The following is a 19,885-nucleotide window of genomic DNA, read 5'->3' as shown; positions in this document are numbered from 1 at the left end:
TGATCTTGTTCAGCGACAGAATCTTTTGAGCGCGACAGTGGTCGAATTGTGAAACTGATTGCTACTTTGGACCTTCTCTTTGATGTCAAAAAGAAAACCACCAACGTAAGAAGCCAAAATGAATATTCCAGAAAAAAAGACCCTTGTTCTGGGCAGGAGACCCCACCCGCCACTTACTTTGTTGGTCTTTTGTTTTCTTTTTGTTGCTTTTCTCTATCAAATCTTCCTCGGCGACGCCAGAATCCAGGACAGAAGCTGTAAATTGCTGGAGGATTCCCATTTCTGCCGTTATGACGGCACCGCTCTGCTCGCCTTCCCAAATGCAACCGATCTTCACCGGCTGCAAGATGCGGAATCTCTTCCCCTTGGTGATCAGCTCGTCCCACTCCTTGGCTTTCAGCTTCTGGCGGGCTTTGGTGTTTTCGGGATCGCATTCCTGGGTTAGGAGGAAGGGAGGGGTTTAGCAATAGCACTTAGACATATACCACTTCACAGTGATTTCCAGCCCTTTCTAAGCAGTTTACAGAATCAGCCTCTTGCCCCCAACAGTCTGGGTCCTCATTTTACCCACCTCAGGAGGATGGAAGTCTGAGTCAACGCTGAGCCTGGTGAGATTCGAACTGCCAAATTGCAAGCAGCCGGCAGTCAGCAGAAGTAGCCTGCAGTACTGCACTCTAACTACTGCGCCAGCCATGGTTACTCTCCGATGGGAGATTAAAGGCTCAGCATTACACCAGACTCATGAAACAAAAGATTAAATCGACAACTTAACACGTTCCAAAGATTCAGCCAGCTTCATCTAAGCAGATAACTTAGAGGGATATCTTATCAGTGGTGGGATTCAAAACTTTTACAACCGGTTCTGTGGGCGTGGCAGGACCAAGATACTGTAAAATCTCCATTCCCACCCCACTCCTAGGGGAAGATTACTGCAAAATCCCCATTTCCTCCCAATCAGCTGGGACTCAGGAGGCAGACAATTGATGGAGGCAGGGCCAGTCAAAGGTGGTATTTACCAGTTCTCTGAACTACTCGAAATTTCTGCTACCGGTTCTCCAGAACTGGTCAGAACCTGCTGAATACCTCCTCTGATGTCTATGGATATTCTCAGTCACTCAGGTCATGGTTGTCCCAAAGGTGCTTTTTTCTCAAAAAGCAACTGGACTTTTTCCTTGAAGACATTTTTTCTTCTCATCTGAGAAGCTTCTTCGGTTCTGACTGAGTGGCAGAGTTGACTGCGAGGAATATAAATCCTTCCATCCTCCCCCATTCAGTCAGTACTGAAAAAGCTTCTTGGATGAGAAGCAAAACATCTTCAAGGAAAAACCAAATCCAATTCCTTTGAAAAAGCACCTCTGAGCTTAGAGGCCAAACCCTTAATTCTTTTCTGAATTTGCACAATACATAAACCACATTTTCTTGTTAATAATAGGCAAGGCAATCCTTTATTTGTCACAGGAGCAGAGCATGGAGCATGCCTTTTCCTGGGAGGCATTGACAGACCTAATGTTAAATTATTGTCTCTCTTCCAAGTACCAATCCTGTCAATCTTTCTTATTAGCATTTTTGAAAACATGATTTTATTTTATTGCTTTTTCGTAGAGAGAATTTTCCAACTTCTCAAATACATTTTATTTATTTCATTTTCATTTTCATTTTATACAATCACTTATATACTGTGCGTAACAAAAAAAAACAAAGAGAAAAAAAACAAACAAAAAAAAAAACCCCAACATAACACTTCAATCCCCCATACACCCTCTCTTCTCCCCCTCCAACTTTCATTTCACCCCTCCAGCATTCCCCTCTTCTACTTCCCTTCCCCCTCAGACATCTCCCCCTCCCTCCATCTCCCCCTCCTTACATTCCCTCTCACTCCCTCTTTACTTCTCCCTCCTCTTTCCCTCTTCTCCTCGCTTTGGTGTATCCATCAGTTTGTTTGTTTTTTTTTTTTAAAGAATAAAAGAGAAAAAGAAAAAAAAAAGGAAAACGAGCCGCAGTATACAAGTGAATTCTTATTGTTAAGAATTGAAACTGTAATTCCACCCTCCCCAACCCCCTTACGGCTTCACAGGTCCCATACCCGGCATAATTCTTTAACAAGCATTTGAGTATAATAAGGCCAGCTAACTTTAAAATTAAAAAAAGAAAAGAAAAGAAAAGCCAAAAAAAAAAAAAGAGAATAATAAAAAATACACACACACCTAAAAAGAAAGGTTTAGGTTAGGTTTTATTGGGATTTATATGCCGCCCTTTTCCCTGAGGGGGACTCAGGGCGGCTTACAACCACAGGGGAGGGGAAGTGCAAGGTCAAAACAAACACTTTGTGAACAAAAGAAAAATAATAAAACACAACTTTCATTCAGCAATCAAACACTCGGGCGGGTAATTGGAAGCCTATCCCCAGGCCTGCTGGGAGAGCCAGATCTTGAGGGCTGCGCGGAAGGTCTGGATCGTGGTGAGGGTGCGGATCTCCATGGGGAGCTCGTTCCATAGGGTCGGGGCAGCAACAGAAAAGGCTCTCCTCTGTGTGGTCGCCAGTCGACATTGACTGGCAGATGGAATTCGGAGGAGGCCCAGTCTGTGCGATCTGATTGGTCGATTTAGGGAGGTAATCGGCAGAAGGCGGTCTCTCAAGTACCCAGATCCACTACCATGGAGTGCTTTAAAGATGGTCATCATTATCCTGAAGCGCACCCGGAGACCAACAGGCAGCCAGTGCAGCTCGCGGAGGACAGGTGTAACGTGGGCGAACCGAGGTGCGCCCACTATCACTCGCGCGGCTGCATTTTGGACTAGCTGTAGTCGCCGGATGCACTTCAGGGGCAACCCCATGTAGAGCCCATTGCAGTATTCCAGTCTAGAGATCACAAGGGCTCGAGTGACTGTTGTGAGGGCCCCCCGATCTAGGTAGGGCCGCAACTGGCGGACCAGGCGAACCTGGGCAAATGCCCCCCTGGTCACAGCTGACAGCTGGTGGTCAAAAGTCAGCTGTGGATCCAGGAGGACTCCTAAGTTGCGGACCCTATCTGAGGGGTATAAAATTTGACCCCCCAGCCTAAGCGTTGGTGTATTAGCCAAATTATTGGGGGGGAAACACAACAGCCACTCGGTCTTATCCGGGTTGAGCACCAGTTTGTTAGCACTCATCCAGTTCTTAACGGCCTCCAGACCCCGGTTCATCACGTCCACCGCTTCATTGAGTTGGCACGGGGCGGACAGATACAATTGCGTATCGTCCGCATATTGATGGTATTTTATCCCGTGCCTCCGAATGATCTCGCCCAGCGGTTTCATGTATATGTTAAATAGTAGGGGGGATAGGACCGAACCCTGAGGTACTCCACATGTTAGGGGCCTCAGGGACGATCTCTGCCCCCCTACTAACACCGACTGCGACCTGTCCGAGAGGTAGGAGGAGAACCACCGCAAAACAGTGCCTCCCACTCCCACCTCCCGCAGTCGTCGCAGAAGGATACCATGGTCGATGGTATCGAAAGCCGCTGAGAGGTCAAGGAGAACCAGGATGGACGCATAGCCTCCATCTCTGGCCCTCCAGAGATCATCGGTCAATGCGACCAAAGCGGTTTCTGTGCTGTAACCAGGTCTGAAGCCGGACTGGAAGGGGTCAAGATAACTGGCTTCCTCCAAGGCCCGTCGAAGCTGAAAGGCCACCACCTTCTCAACAACCTTCCCGATAAAGGGAAGGTTGGAGACAGGACGAAAGTTGTTTAAGATGGCTGGATCTAACGATGGTTTCTTTAGGAGGGGTCTCACCACCGCCGTTTTGAGCGCGGCGGGGAAGTGCCCCTCCCGAAGGGAGGCGGTGACAACCGCCTGGATCCAGCCATGTGTCACCTCCCTGCTGTTGGCCACCAGCCAGGAGGGACACGGGTCCAGAATACAAGTGGAGGCACTTACAGCTCGGATGGCCTTGTCCACATCCCCAGAGGCAACTTCCTGGAACTCAACCCAGAACTGATGTGGCAAATGATCCTCCTGTGTCTCAGCTGGATCTACTGCGGTGGAGTCCAAGTCCGATCGAAACCGAGCTACTTTGTCCGCCAAGAATTGAGCATAATCCTCAGCCCTACCCTGCAAGGGGTCTCCCGCATCCCTCCTATTAAGGAGGGAGCGGGTTATCCTGAACAGGGCGGCTGGGCGTGACTCGGCGGACGCAACCAAGGAAGAAATATATGATCTTTTTGCAGTTCTTAATGCTCGGACATAGTCCTTGGTGCAGGTAGTTAAGAGTGCTCGGTTTGCCTCGGACCTATCGGACCTCCACTGGTGCTCTAGGCATCTCCTCCGGCGTTTCTTCTCCCGGAGTTCCTCGGTAAACCAGGGAACTCTCCGGGATCCACTGACCCGGAGGGGCCGTAGTGGCGCAATCCGGTCGAGAGACTCCGATGCCGCCGAGTACCAGGCGGCAGCCAGAGTCTCCGCCGAACTGTGGGCGAGGGTATCAGGAATAACCCCAAGCTCCGTCTGGAACCTCAAAGGGTCCATAAGTCGCCTGGGGCGGAACCACCTGGTCGGTTCCTCCTCCCTACGGTGGGGGTTTGGCCTCCGGAAGTCAAGCCTCAGTAGGCAATGGTCTGACCACGACAGGGGTATGATCTCATTACCCCTCAGACCAAGATCACACATCCACTGCTCCGAGAGAAATACGAGGTCGAGCATGTGACCCGCTGCATGGGTTGGGCCCCGAATTACTTGGGTCAAGCCCATGGCTGTCATGGAAGCCATGAACTCCTGCGCCCCTTCAGAGCGTTCACCGAGCGATGGCAAGTTGAAATCCCCCAGAACTATAAGCCTGGGGAACTCAACTGCCAGCTCGGCTACTGACTCGAGGAGCGAGGGGAGGGATGCTGCAACGCAGTTGGGAGGCAGGTACGTTAGCAGCAAACCCACTTGACCCTTGAGGTCCAACTTTATCAGCAGAGACTCACACCCGACAAGCTCCGGAGCAGGGACCCTACGAGGTAACAGAGACTCCCGGATTACAATAGCCACACCGCCACCCCTTCCCTGGGCTCTCGGCTGATGAAGCACCTGAAATCCCTCTGGGCACATCTCTACAAGGGGGACTCCTCCTTCTGTGCCCAGCCAGGTTTCAGTAATACATGCCAGGTCTGCCCTCTCGTCAACAATTAAGTCCCGGACGAGGGGAGCTTTGTGAACAACAGACCTGGCATTTAGCGACAACAGCCTGAGACCAGGGTCCTGACTACTCGCGCCATCTGGTCTTGGAGTGGGACTCCTAGGGCCGGAAGGAGGGATCTCTGTAATGTAGCGAACCCTCCTTCCCCGGTAATGGCCAGCCCTAAGGTCCCCGCCGTATCTGCCTCTCCCTGTCACGACCGCTATGCTCCGACCCACTCCCATGTCCATGGTCCCCCCAACCACCCCAGTTCCTCCCGCCTTCCCCAGCAGGTCCTCCGAGTCAAGCATTCTCATTTATCCACTCTAACAAATCCCACGTAAGAATTTAAAACATATAAAATACAAAGGTAACAATTACTAAAAGTGGGCCATTCATTCAATTCCAAGCAACTCCCATACACTCAACATTCTAATTAAAATTGCGCAGTTATAATATATAATAATATGGAAACAGTGGAGGAAGCGATGGTCTGCTCCTCTCCCTTCTTATGTCCTGGGGAGATGTCCTTAGCCACCAAGTCAAAAGTACGTAGTATATAAGGTGGCTGTAGACAAACAAGATTGAGTATAAAGCTCCAGAGTTCGTAGACGGCTCCCATATAGTCTTGCCCCACTGGTGGAGGTTAGCGGGCTGTATATTCGAAAGTCTCTTTCTCAAAGATATATAAGGGCCCCAATGTAGGAGGCCAGAGTTCGAGGCTAACTTGCACCGCTCTTGCAAATGGAAGGAAAATTGCTGGTATTTTCGGGGCTCAGGGGAAACAGAGAAGGGTCAATAAACCCACTACGTTAACACAGCTTCCCATTATCTGTAAATCTTAAACAATGTAGCTCATTCCAAATTTCGATTATTTTACTACTTGCAGGGTTTCAAACTATATTAGAGCCAGGTAAGTTGATCAATTAGGATTCCCCAACTAAAAGTCTCATTCCTTTGTCTATCTATTCAAACCTTTAATTTCTCTCTTTTTTATCCGAATATCCAAACCTTTCTATAAAACCATTAAACTCAAGTACTTCTTTCATTTTTCATTTCCAACACCTCCCTTTCTATCCTTACCCACCTCCACATATAAATTTTTTACCTTCCACCCTGCCTTTATCTATGTCCATATATATATTTTATCCGCGTCCATTGCTCCTCCCATATTTACTCCACTTTCCTGAAGACTCTCCGACCAATCTTTCTTGACCTTATATTGAAATAGCAACTCAAACAAATATCAGCTTGCATTCTAGCCCCAAGTAGTCTAATTAAGCTTTCGCTACCCTTCCCTCTCCCACGCGCCTCCCAACTCCATTCGTCCCAGACCACAACTCAAAAAGATCGCAATCTCCGCTCTCCTCGCCTAAGAAAATAATTCATGCGCAATTTGAGTTAGAATTCAGACAAATCTTATATACAATATGTGTCCACAATCAGCAACGCTTCTCTCAGTCTCCATGTCTCATCATCAATATACCACTTTTCCATTTTATCCCAGACGGAAATCATAAAGCTTTAAGAACATCGCTTAGTCTTTATTCTTTAGTCTTCTGCCCTTCCGGAAGAGGAAAGCAACACCCTCCGCCTTGTAGCCACGTGTCTCGCTGTTTGTCTTCTCCTTCTCCTTGTCTCTCTCCAGGTCCGGATGAATCAGGAAGTCCCGCCTTCAGGATCTCGTAGTAAAATTCTCGGGCTTCACAGACAGAGTTAATGCGGTGTTTTTGGTTGCCAAATGTAACTGTAATACCAGCTGGGACTTCCCATTTGTATGGAATCTGAGAATTTCTGAGTTCTTCGGTTAAGAAAGCGTACTCTTTCCTTGTTCTTAATAATTGAAATGGTATCTCTTTAAAAACAATCAAGTCCTGTCCGTCAATTCTCAACCTCTTGCTGTAAAGCCTCTGTATTATCTCATTTCTGGATTCCCTTGTGGTAAAGTATATTATTATGTCCCTCGGAAGCTGTCGCTGTTTTGCTACCCAGGAATTCTGGCGGTAAATTCTTTGAATCTGCCAATCAAAGTTAAATCCCGGACTTCCCACCAAGCGGCTGAAAGCCTCAAAGAAGATCTGTTTCAAATTCTCCTGTTGGTTTTCACGCAGTCCTCTAACCCTTATTGCAAAGGCAGTCTTATTGTAATTTATCATGACAAGTTGTTTTTGAGCAATTTCCATTTCCTGTTGTAACGTTTGAATTTTGGATATCAAATTAAGGTTAGTTTCTTCCAAAAGTTCCAATTTGTCCTCCGCTTCAGCAATATAATCTGTCATGACTGTCATTACTCCGATCATATCCTTCTTTGCCTGAGCAATTTTAGCATCAAATTGATCATATAAATCCGATATCAGTTGATTAATTTCCTGTCTGAAGTCATTAAGCGTTTTGAGAAGAAATTCTTGTGTTAACAAATCTCCCGTGGAGGGTGTGGGAGGCAAGGGTAGCGGCTTCATAGCAGTTTTTAGAGATATGTTATTAAGGAAGCGCTTCTGTTTAGATTTGGGAGCCATTCCAAAGTAGAAATAAAAGACAAGCAATCAAGCGAGCCAAAAATCAAAGTCTCTGCTCCCCTCAGTTAATCTTTTAGCAATTAGTACAGAGAAGCCTTCAGGAGGGTAGGGCTGGCTAAGTACGTCACATCAAACACAAAAACTACGAGATCGCCATCTTGTGACGCAGCTAAAAAAGGAAGGGAGCCTTTTGCGAAATTGAAGCTGGTATTTTAGATAGTAATAAAAGAAATTCCTCAGGAATGGTCCCCGCCCGGATTGACTTTTAAATAGCTTAGCTTTGTCCTGGGGGGGGGGGGGGGGGGGGCAATCTGCCTAGGCTGCAAAAAAGGCAGCGCGGAAAACTGGCCAGAGTAAAGGCTCAGCTAATGTTGAACCTCTTCTCCATTCACAGCAAAAAAAAAGCTATGAATTACAAAGAGATCCTAACGACTGACCTTCTCCCTGCCCCTTTCTGCCAGAAAGGGGAGATATCTATAGATCTTATAAGATATACGAACCAGAGTCCTGGCAGGAGCTTCGTTGAGCTCCCGACGGCGGCAGGCTCCACCCCCCGAAGCCCTTATTAGCATTTTTGAAATGAGCCACGGTCAGCTACACAAATGTACTATTTTAGAAATTCCAAAGTACAGACTGGTGTGAAATAAGAGGCTGGAATATCTAGTTTGCGAACACCAAGGAAAGTCTGTTTTGGCATTTATGTTATATTGCGGCATGGAGAATGCTGATCCAGAGTGGCCAAGCGGGTCAGATATGACTGAATGGCTGACGATGACAATTGTATTTTTATAGATTTAAAACCACAGTTAATTTAATTAAAAAAACATCAGCCCCACCCCCCCCGCATCCCACTTTTGTGAAAAACAGGGGTGTTTTTGTCTTCCACCCCCTCCCCCCCAGAAACATTCTGCAGGCTTCAGCAGGGCTGGGGAAAGGGAAAAATGCTCCCCGTTTTGGTGAAAAGAGTCATTAAATGAACTGTTGTAAGTCGAGGGCTACCTGTAATATCAGCCCACTCCCCCACCCCCACAATAATGGTTGTGTATACATAACACACACACACTGGGCAAAACCCCTATCATGTATTTAATACATGTGATCCATTGAAGCTTACGATTGTGTTTTTTTCCCCCAATCTTAATTTTAGTCCTGCAGAATCAAATATGGAAGCTAAATACATCTTCCCAAATAAGTGGGTTTTAGCTTTGAGATGCAGCCTTTTGACAGAGATTGTCTCTGGCTATCAGTCCTGGGGGCTACAGGTAGTCCTCGACTTATGACAGTTTGTTTAGTGACCGTTCAAAGTTATAACAGCAGTGGAAAAAGTGACTTAGGACTGTTTTTCACACTTACGACCGTCTCAGGATCCCCTGTGGTTGTGATCAACATCCAGATGCTTGGGAACGGGTTCATATTTATGACGGTTGCAGTGTCCCGGGGTCACGCGATCCCCTTTTACGACTTTCTGACCAGCAAAGTCAATGGAGAAGCCAGATTCACTTAACAACCGTGAAGCTAACTTAACCACTGCAGTGATTCACTTAACAAATGTGGCAAAAAAAGTTGTAAAACGGGGCAAATCTCACCTAACAAGTTTCTCACTTAGCAATTTCCAGTCTCAACTATGGTCATAAATCAAGGACTACCAGCTGAGGTAGATCAACAGTACCGCCTTGCTCATTTTCCCAGCCTCTTAGCCTTGGAAAAATCCCCTTCCCTTTGGGGCTTACTTCAGTCACGCATTCATCCTCCGAAAGGTATCCATGGGGAACGAAGAAGCCATCGTCATCATCTTCCTCCTCTCCACCATCTTCTTCCTCATCCTGAATGACAGGGAAACAGGGAGAGATTACAAAGTGGCCTTGGAAAAGCATCTTTTTCTAATAAGAGCTTAGATCAACGGCAGATCTTTTGAAAAAGGCTGGTTGGGAAAGAAAGGGCATTCTCGGTTGTGTCAAGACGTTTGTGGGTATTTTTCTATGTTCTATACAAGATTACATACAATAATACATACATACAGTAATCTATACAAGTATGCTTTGTAGTATAAGACGCACTGGAATATAAGACGCACCAAGGTTTTGAAGAGGCAAATTTTGCACTCTGCAGACCTCGCAAAAACGGGCTCGTTTCCCCCCCCCCAAAAGGCATGAATAGCCTTTAGGAGGCTTGGAGAGTGCTCTGGGGGGGGGGGTGCGCTCCCCACCCAATGAGCAAAAAACACCCTGTTTTACATCAAAAAAATTGCAGGCATAGCCTTTAGGAGGCTTATAGAGTGCTCCTGGGGGCTGGGCAAAATTGAGCAAAAAACGGGCTGTTTTTTTGCTCATTTCTGCCCTCCCCAGCCCCCAGGAGCTCTGAAAGTCTCCTAAAAGCTATACATGCCCATTTTGGTGAAGGTGGTGGGATTTCAGGTGGCAAAAAATGCTGTATTCAATGTATAAGATGCACCCAGATTTTCAGCCTCTTTTTTGAGGGAAAAAGGTGCGTCTTAACACTCCGAAAAATGCGGTACATTATGCACAAAAATGGAAGGACATTTCGATCCCCACAATGGACAAATGGCTGCAAAAGTTGATGGAGTGAGCAGAGGTGGCAAAATTGACTGTTTTGATCAAAGAAAGAAAAAAAGCCCACAACTACTTTTGTTTCTTGTTGGAAACCACGACTGGACTTTGTGTTTGAGGTGGGAGTCAAAATGAAACTTTGATTGTGGGTTTTACCGATGAGTTAGTTTTCTTGTTGTAGAAATAGCTAGTTTATTCTATTATGGAAAAGTAAAAAGCCGAGGTTGGATGTTGTTATTTTTATTCTACTGCACCGAAGGGAGTCAGAAGTCAACACCTTTTTTTCCTTTTGTCTCTACACTTTTCTTTTCCCCTTTCCCTCCCTCATTTTTCCTACTCCTTTGCTTTTGTATTTTATAATAAAAACTGTAAACATGACACTAGGGGGAAAAAAGGTTTCCGAGTATTTGCCATTTCTGAAAGAAATGCATCTCTCACATTTAGGAATGAATTTCCCCTTCTCCAATTATGGGGCAGCTGCAGTTGGAAAAATTCACAAATCAGAACTGGCTTGATTCACAAGGAGGAAGAAAACTGTGGAGACTTCTTCAGGCAGTCTCTGATAATTGGACACAATTTAATGTAAGAAAAAAAAACACCTTTCTGGCTATTTCTGTTAGACACTGTTCCAATCATCTTCTCTCAGAGCGTCAAGAAATCAGAGTATATGGCCAACCATGGATGACGAATTTCTGTGCCTGATTCCAGATGTTACTGTAACATCATCGCTGTCTTTTAACAACCCCATAATCCCTCGCGGGATGGAGTCTGGGCAACTGAATGGATCTAGCAGAGTGTTTAATGGCCAGATGCCTTTCCTGTTGCCAACGTGGAGTTTTGTCCAACAGATAAATTCTCATTGTGCCCAGAGAAATATCTGCCTCTACCTAGGATCAAACTCACAGCCTCCTGATTGTGAGGCAAGAGCTCTGCCATTAGGCCACCGCACCACTCCATGTTACCTGCAACCTTTCAACCACTACATAGTCTTCCCAAGGGTTTTGCCATTGAAGGAGAGGCAACGTTGCTCCTTCAGGGAAAAAGCTTAGTCTTACCCCTTCGCTGTGAGAGAGGGACTCCCCTGGTTCCTCCTCCTCCCACTCTTCATCACTCTCCACTTCATAGTCCAGGAGCTTCTGCAGGGAAAGAAGCAAGAACAATGCAAACTAAGACAGCTTCCAGAAGGACTGGGCAACGGGGGTGGGGAGAGGCACTCATTTTGAACAGTATTTAATGGCAAAATAGAAACAAGGAATCCTAGAACTGAGAAGGATCCTGGAAGTCACTGAATTCCAATGTTTGAGGGGCTGCCACAAAGAAGAGGGAGGGTCAACTTATTTTCCAAAGCACCAGAAGGCAGGACAAGAAACAATGGATGGAAACTCACCAAGGAGAGAGAAACAACCTGGAGTTAAGGAGAATCTTCGCAAGAGTGAGGACAATGACCCAGTGGAACTGCTTGCCTCCAGAATTTGTGGGTGTTTCTTCACTGGAGGTTTTTAAGAAGAGACTGGATAGCTACTTGTCTGAAATGGTACAGGGCCGGGATGGTGAACCTGTTTGTCAGGGCATGTGAGGTATGCGCGTGCTGGCCAGGGGGTGTTTTTCGTCCTCCGGAGCCTTCAGGGAAGCCTCCGGAAGGCCTCTGAAGGCTCCGGAAGGCTAAAACTGGCTCTACGAGCAAACTGGAAGTCCGTTCCCAAACTTCCAGTTTGCCCATAGGGCCGGTTTTTTGTACTCTGGAGGCTTCAGGGAAGCTCCCGAAGCCTCCGGAGGGCCTCGGGGGTGGGGGGAGGCCTTTTTTGCCCTCCCCAGGAATCTATAAAGCCTCTGGAGCCTGGAGAGGGCGAAAAAACCATGCAAAAAATGGGGGGGGGGAGCGCCTGTCATGCGCACATGCGTGCTGGGAGTCAAGCATTGCATTACCCCCGCACGCCTCCCCCCCCCTGCGCTCCCCCAGCTTTTGGCACGTGAGCCAAAAAAGATTCGCCATCACTGGTATAGGGTCTCCTGCCTGGGCAGAGGGCTAGATTAGAAGTCCTCCAAGGTCCCCTCCAACTATGTTATTCTGTTATTTGATCTGCTGTTTAGTGCGAGATTCCATGGGTCTCCAAACTTGGCAACTTTAAGACTTCAACTCCCAGAATTCCCCAGCCAGCATAGGATGCTTTCTTTCCACAGAGATTTACTAAGCTGCCATCTCCTCCCATCGATACCCGCTTGGCCCCAGTGGCCTTTTAATGTGTTTGAAGAAGACGGGTGAATTAATGTTCCCAGCTTACCATATCTTTGGCCCAGGGGTTTCTGGGCCTTATTGCAGAAGTCCTCTTGTTCCAGGTGCCCCAGTAGGCAGGCCGGTGATTCTCACAGAACTGCAGGAGTTTCATTCTGCCAAATTTCTTCCTTTCGGGAGCATCTTCTGCCTGGCTGCTACTCACAATGACCACATCGCTGTTGAAAAAATGATAATAATAGGGTGCTCAATCTTTGGTGTCGCCCACTGGGGTACCAAGACACCGAAAGAAAGAAAGGAGGGAGGGAGGGAGAGGGGAGCTGAAAGTCGTCCTTAATCTCCAGTGAAACAAAGTTCCTAATTAGTACTGGGATAATGACGCCTGACTCACAAGAAAGGGACTTTTGTCCACGTCCCTAGAGAGGCCTTCGATTAAAATTGAACTGGTGAATTGTGTCACAGCTAGGAGGAATGAGTGAAAGTTAAGGAAACTGGTGGGCTGCAAACCACCCCAGATCAAAGAGGAATGGGGGAAGTAGGGAGGGGACGCTAAAGCTTTCTGTCCTGGATGCATGGAAATGTCAGAGGCACCCTGCCATGAAAACATCTGGACAGGATGATTAAGGATTAAAGAGATCACAATGCACACCCTCTTACAGCAGGGAAGTCGTGAGGAGACAGCTGTGGGCTTGCAGCCAAGACAAGCTGAGACTTAAAAGTTGAGGAAGAGAGGGACATCTTGACATGGGTCCTCACACCCAAGCGATATGCGCAGTGCGTTGTCAACATCATATTTCCAGTGATTGCGCTTTTTTTCTCAAGAGGCAACTGGACTTCCTTTGTTTCTCTTTGAAGACAGACGGGGAGGGATACGACATCAGCCATGGTGGTGCAGTGGTTGGAATGCAGGACTGCAGGCTACTTCTGCTGACTGCCAGCTGCCAGCAATTCGGCAGTTCGATCCTGACTGGCTCAAGATTGGCTCAGCCTTTCCCTCTCTCTCTCTCTCTTTTTTTTAGGCAGGGGACATGATTAGAAGTTAGACAGGAAAGAAAGAAAAGGTTTCTCAATAAAGGGTGACACGATTAAAAGCTAGAATAAGAGATAGAAATAAGGAGAACATGAATGTATTCATTTTTATCTTATAAAATGGAAGCAATAATGAGAAAAGGTGGAATAATTGAAGGATGATAGATTGCAACGTAATACAAATGTGTATTGTTGTTAGAAATACATAAATTGATTGGATGTAATAATTATGTTTAATCTGATTAGTTTCATTTGGATTCGAATGTATGGCACCCAGGTGCCACTCTGTTCACACATTGATTTGACATTTTAATAAAAAAAATAATTTAAAAAAAGGTTGGCTGAGCATCCATGCTTCCAAGGTCAGTAAATTGAGGACCCAGATTGTTGAGGGAAATAGGGTGACTCTGTAAACAGCTTAGAGAGGGCTGGAAAGCACTGTGAAGAGGTATGTAAGTCTAAGTGCTGTTGCTATCATCTATCCCCAGTTTACAACACGGTCCTTTCAGCAGTTCCAAGAAGGCTCCTCACCTATTTGCACCACTCAGGTGACCCTGAGGACACAGAGAAACCTACAAGTGGCCTCAACAGCTCTCTAAAAAGGATGCAAAAAACACAGCTATAAATCCTTCCCTTCCCCACCATCCACTCAGAGCTGGAGAAGCTTTTTGGATGAGAAGTTAAACGCCTTGAAAGAAAAACCAGAAAGTCCAGATGCCCATATAGGCACAGCAGCTTGTCCTTTTATTCCTGAACTTTTATTGTTATCCAAAGTGTTTTGCTAAAGCCACATCTGTCCTATGACAGGCTGCCTTTCCCCCCCCCCCAAAAAAAGAGTAACTAACCTGTTAATCTCGTCAGCGCTGGGGCTGCAGGCAAGGGTGGGTTCCGATTTTCTAGCGTCCCGACTCTTCAGCTCTTCCAGGAAGGAAAGCTCGCAGCTCTGCTCTTCCACAGAACGATCCATTCGGTCGGAGAGCTCCTGATCGAAGGGCACCCGGCAAAGTGGAGCCAGGACCATGTTCTCCTTGATCTCAAAGGGAGCAAACTTCCCACACCAGCCGGCCAGAGTCTGAAAAGAAAGAGGACAACTTTATTACGGTGTGTTCTGACCTAGGCTTCCTGAGACAGTAAAAATCACACAGAGTCCCCAAAACCCTCTTTTTATTTCAAAGATTGTGAATTATATTCATTCACAGCCCCTAATGAGTCGGAAATAGTTTGTGAGGAGTCCGACAGAAGTCTGCCACAATCCTTCAGGATAAGCACCCACCTTTCTCTCCCTTGAAACGCTGCAAAAGACCTAATTGGCAATTAGCTTTGCAAGGCCACACAGAACACAGAGTCAAAACGAAGCTTCAGAAGGTAAACTGACCAGCATGAACCAAGTTGCTTCCTGCAAAGGCTCACGTGCCTTTGCTCCTCCTTTATGTCATGATTGGAGGGGCCAATCACCTCCAAGCCTTACTTCAGAGTCGTCCCTTTTGTCTTAACTGTTCTTGCCTTCTGGCAGCTCTGCGCATGTGCACACTGGGAACAGGTTCCCCCTGGTTCCTCGCTGATGTCCGACTCTGGAGACTCAGGAGGCAGCGCAAAACTCCCAGATGGCCCTGGTCCCCTCTCTGCCTCCGTCGCAGAGCCCTCATCAGAGCCTTCCCCAGGACTGGCTCATGTTCCTCCCCAACCTCCTCACTCTCCGAATCTCCTGCCAGCTCCGCCACAGACCACAATACGCTGTTCTTCTTGGAATGCAACATAGGATACAAGTTTCATCCTTGAAGCCCAGGAACTTAAAAATAAAATTACACACTTAAAAAATAAAATACGTTACCTACCATTCTGAGGTCAGCATTTTGCTGTTTAAACCAAAGTGCAAACAGAAGAAACGTTGCATCACAGCCACGTTAGGCTGTTTTTAAACTGCAGGTTGATTATTCTTACAGGTAATCCTCAACTTACAACCATCCATTTGTCTAGTGGCCGTTCGAAGTTATAACACACTGAACAACGTGACTTGTGACCATTTTTCACATTTACAACCACCGCAGCATCCCCATGGTTATGGATGGAGATGCTTGGCAAGCGATTCATATTTATGACCGTTGCAGTGTCCTGGGGTCATCTGACCACCTTTTACGACTTTCTGACTAGCAAAGTCAACGAGGAAGCCAGATTCACTTAACAGCTGTGTTGCTAATTTTACTGCAGTGATTCACTTAACAACTGTGGCAGGAAAGGTTGTAAAATGGAGCAAAGCTCACCTAACAACTCCCTTGTTTAGCAATGGAAATTTTAGGCTCAATTGTGGTTGTAAGTTAAAGACTACCTATCTTTTTTTTTTTTTAATTGCAGGTTGATTTAGACATGCTGATAGTAACTGTGCAACAATTCTGACTCTGGGGACATAAGCCTGCAACTTCTTAAATTTCTTTAAATTTCAGCTTCTCTTATTTTAGCTAAATCTACAATAGTTGTGCTGTTTTGGCCAACGATTCCATTAACAGTTCCTGAAATTCAAAATGACCTTCAAGTTCAGGTATTTTATGGTATTACCCAGAAAAAGAACATATAGTTTTAATGCCTCAACGGTATACAGAAGTGGTTAGAAAACTTACTTTTGGAGCAGGTGGGGTTTTTGGTTTTTGAAAGAACCGGGTGATTTCAGCTTTTTCTGCTTTGAGGCGCTAGAATCAGAATATGAAAAAAAAAAAAAGAGAGACGTTTCAATCCACGAAATTAAAAACACCAAAGCCTTCTTTAACACAGAGAAGACAAACGCTGTGTGATGTCCAAAAGCCCTTCTTTTGAACTCTGTATTCTTGCTGAAATAGAATAAAGAAAAGGGCTTCTGGTTTTACCTTCTCTTCTTCTTTTAAGCGTTTTTCTTCTTCCTTTTTTCTTTTCTCTTCTAATTTTGCCCTTCAAAATAAAGCCCAGGTTTAGGAAAATATAATCTTGGTTTACGAAAACACAAGCATTGGGAGCGTTCAAATATTCCCCCACACCCCAAAATGTTGGGTAAGGGTGTTCCAGTCCAGGAATTTTGCAGATCCTTAGTTCAAAGGCATTTTGGGGTGGGGGTGGGAAAAGCTTCCATTTGAATTTCTAAGTCAAATCCATTTTACGATTAAGTGGTCCAAGAGGCAGTCTTGGAAATATCCACCACAACTGGACAGCAAATTGCAACGGAGCACAGATTAAACCTCACAACTTGCGTGAGATGGATGGATGGATGGATGGATGGATGGAAGGAAGGAAGGAAGGGGAAAGGCAAGGCAGAAGGGAAGGAAAGGAAAGAGTGAAGGGAAAGAAAGAAGGGAAAGGAAAGGAAGTAAAGGAGGAAGGTCCTCATAGTGATACTCTGAGCAGCATTAAAGCAAAGCAGCCAATCAGTAGAATGTGATCCTATAACTGTCCAATTATATTCAAACAAATTGTTTTTGCAACAGGCTTGGTAACAGTCCCTGGCTTGATGGCCTGGACGGTGTTGCATTCATTCCATGTTGCGACCTTGGAAACGGCAGCAGTTCTCATGGGATATACGACTATGGTAGCCTCCCCCTTTCACCCTTCCACATAGCTCCCTTCCCATTGTGTATGGCAGACTGGCATCTGAGGAAGGAAGGAAGGAAGGAAGGAAGGAAGGAAGGAAGGAAGATCAATGGTACTCGGAACACCATTATAGGAAGGCAGCCAATCAGTAGAATGTGATCCTATCAAGAGAAAACAGCAACCAAGTCCAGCTAGCAGAATCCCAACATCCTAACCAACCAGAAGAAGGGAAATCTACGTTGATTGACAATCCCATGTGACAATGTACTTACTCCAGAGCTTCTTGCCTCTCTTTCCGTTTTTCTTCTTTTGCGCGCTGCTTTTCAGCTTTCTCTTTTTCATCTTTCTCCTTTTTCTCCCTCCTTTCTTTATCCTTCAGCTCCTTCTCTTCTTCTTTCTTCCTCTTCGCCTCCTCTCGGGCACGTTCCTTCGCAGCCTGGGCTTCCTTTTTCAGCAGTCTCTTCTCCTCCCGTTCAGCTTCCAGCTTCTGAAGTTTTTCTGCACGCTCTTGGTCCTTTAAACAAAGAGAGACCAGAAAAGGTCTTTTAAGAGGAATTCTTGACCCTGTCGTATCCCCACAGTCGAGCAGTGCAATATGTGTTAAACAGGTAACAGGTTGCCTCAACTTACAGCCATTAGTTTAGCAACCATTTGACGTTACAACTGCACTGAAAAATGTGTCTTATCACCAGTCCCCAGACATAGCAAGGCATAAAACAAAGCATGGCTCACTTAACTGCCTTGCTTAGCGCTGGAAATTCTGATTGTGGTTGTTAAGTTGAAGACTACCTGTATATGTTTCCCAGGCTCCTCCCCTGTGGGTGAGCCCTGTGGTGAGCCCAACTGAGGGAAATCAGATGAAGATGCACATCAGCTAGCGGGGAAAGGTGGGGGGGACACAGGGCAGACAGTTGTAAATTCAGCTAGGCCCAAATTTTGTTTGCGTAACTCTGTGGGTGGTGCAACGGACAGAAGAGTGGAATGGTCATAATTCCCTTCATTCAGTGCTGTTGTAACTTTTTTTTTTTTTGTTATGATTAGAAAATTTATATTGCCACCTTTCGCACATGGCGACTCAAGGCGTCTTACAAGAATATAAAAACCTCATATAAAAAAGCAATAAAACTAATAAGAGAGAACCATGTAATAAATTAATGAAATAATAATCCCCCAACCCCTGCGATATTTACACACGAGCCATTTAATGGGCTCCATCCCGTTCTGGGTTCCCCAGGCCCACTGGCAGAACCGGATCTTCCTCGCCTTCTGAAAGAGGATTAGAGTGGGGGCCATTCTAATCTCTGGGGGAATGATGTTCCAGAGTGTGGGAGCCACCACGGAGAAGGCCTTTCATCTGGGTCCCACCAGGTGTATCTCCCTAGGACAGGGGTGTCAAACTCAAGGCCCAGGGGCCAGATTCGGGAAGCTTAGTTCTGGCCTGTAGGGCCACCCTGGAAACAGCAAAGGACTGGCCTGCAGTGCCTCTGCCAGCGAAAATGGAGCTCGGGAGGGCTGCATGTACCTCCCTAAGCTCCATTTTTGGTGGCAGAGAGTTGCAGGAGGGTCGCAGCTGAAAATGGAGCTCGGGGGCCCATTTTCACTGGCAGAGTGTTCGGGGCCAACTTAGGCACCTCCAACTTGACTGACATCGTGCTGGTCACGCCCCTCCTGCAGCGCCCCCCCCCCCCAAGGTCAAACACAACCCTGATGCAGTCTTCAATGAAATTGAGTTTGACACCCCTGGACTAGGGGATGGGACCCACAACATTCCTTCCTTACCTTTGGCCACTGAACAAAAAGGTTATTAAGTGGAGATATCTGGCATGTTCATAGATTGAATAAATAAAAACTTTCCCCATCATAGATACCAGAATGACAGAGTTGGAAGGGACCTTAGAGGTCTTCTAGTCCAACCCCCTGCTCAGGACGGAAGGAAGCCCTATACCATAACCCAATGGAAAGGTTTAAACTCACACAACTATCTACATAACCTATTCGTTCTGTCCTCTTTTTAAAATTATCTGTCCTTCAAAATTAAAATGAAATCCTATTAACCCTGGGAGATCTTGAAAGAAGTATTGGCACAGTTGCCACCCTCAAATTTCCTGGTTTGTTACTTTTTTAAAATTCTGTTTTTATAGCTATTGGAAATAACATGGCTACTGTAGCTGGAAGGTGGAAAGACTCAGAACAACACTGTCACTTTGTTAATATTGAAACAAAGAAGTAAGTAACTTAAAGGGGTTAGAAATTTTGTTTCCTGGTGTAACATTCTGTCAATCCTTGCCTTCCTTGGCACTGAATATATACTTAACCTTATCACTCTAATAGGAGGGAGTTTTCACAGGACTCTGAAGCTCATTTCAACCTGTCCTTCCACCCCCTTATTTCTCAAAAAAATGTTCCAGTAATTTCCTGAAGGAGGAGGAGTCTTGCTTTAGAAAAAATATATATTTACTTTCAACAAGGGATAAAATACAAAAAGCAAAACAGAGATTAAAAAGTAAGTAAGCAAAATCAGGGGTGCAAAAGAAGGAAAAAAGGAAAAGAAAGAATAATTCCCATCTTTCTTCGGTACAGATGCAGATATAAAATACACTGACCTCTTACTCTAAAACCAACAATGCACAGTATTTCTATAATCATAAACTGTGCGAATCATCAAATCCCAAAATGAAATCTTCATTTCTTTCCATTTCTAGCGACAGGTCCAACAATGGTTTCAATTAAAGTTCAAACAGAAACAAAGGTATTTTCTTTAAACGAAATACCGTATTTTTCAGAATATAAGATGCACTGGAGTATAAGACGCAACAGGATTTTGAAGAGGCAAACAAAAAAAAAG

General features: G+C 45.8%; 1 protein-coding gene across 1 annotated transcript in view; it reads right to left on the bottom strand.

Annotated features, from left to right (window-relative positions):
- CHAF1A (chromatin assembly factor 1 subunit A) overlaps positions 1 to 19,885 on the bottom strand; it is a 37,148-nt gene that overhangs the window by 2,960 nt on the left and 14,303 nt on the right. Inside the window, exons 5-12 of the mRNA XM_032231256.1 lie at positions 17,313 to 17,554; positions 16,347 to 16,407; positions 16,104 to 16,172; positions 14,334 to 14,560; positions 12,509 to 12,677; positions 11,282 to 11,362; positions 9,390 to 9,482; positions 178 to 436 (exon numbers count right to left, since the gene is read on the bottom strand). Of these exons, the coding sequence (XP_032087147.1) occupies positions 178 to 436; positions 9,390 to 9,482; positions 11,282 to 11,362; positions 12,509 to 12,677; positions 14,334 to 14,560; positions 16,104 to 16,172; positions 16,347 to 16,407; positions 17,313 to 17,554 (1,201 nt within the window). The remainder of the gene's footprint in view (positions 1 to 177; positions 437 to 9,389; positions 9,483 to 11,281; positions 11,363 to 12,508; positions 12,678 to 14,333; positions 14,561 to 16,103; positions 16,173 to 16,346; positions 16,408 to 17,312; positions 17,555 to 19,885) is intronic.

This window comes from Thamnophis elegans, chromosome 1, assembly GCF_009769535.1.
Source record: "Thamnophis elegans isolate rThaEle1 chromosome 1, rThaEle1.pri, whole genome shotgun sequence".
Lineage (NCBI taxonomy): Eukaryota > Metazoa > Chordata > Lepidosauria > Squamata > Colubridae > Thamnophis > Thamnophis elegans.
Note: the sequence above shows the minus strand (reverse complement) of the source record. Positions and strands in the feature narration are given on the sequence as shown.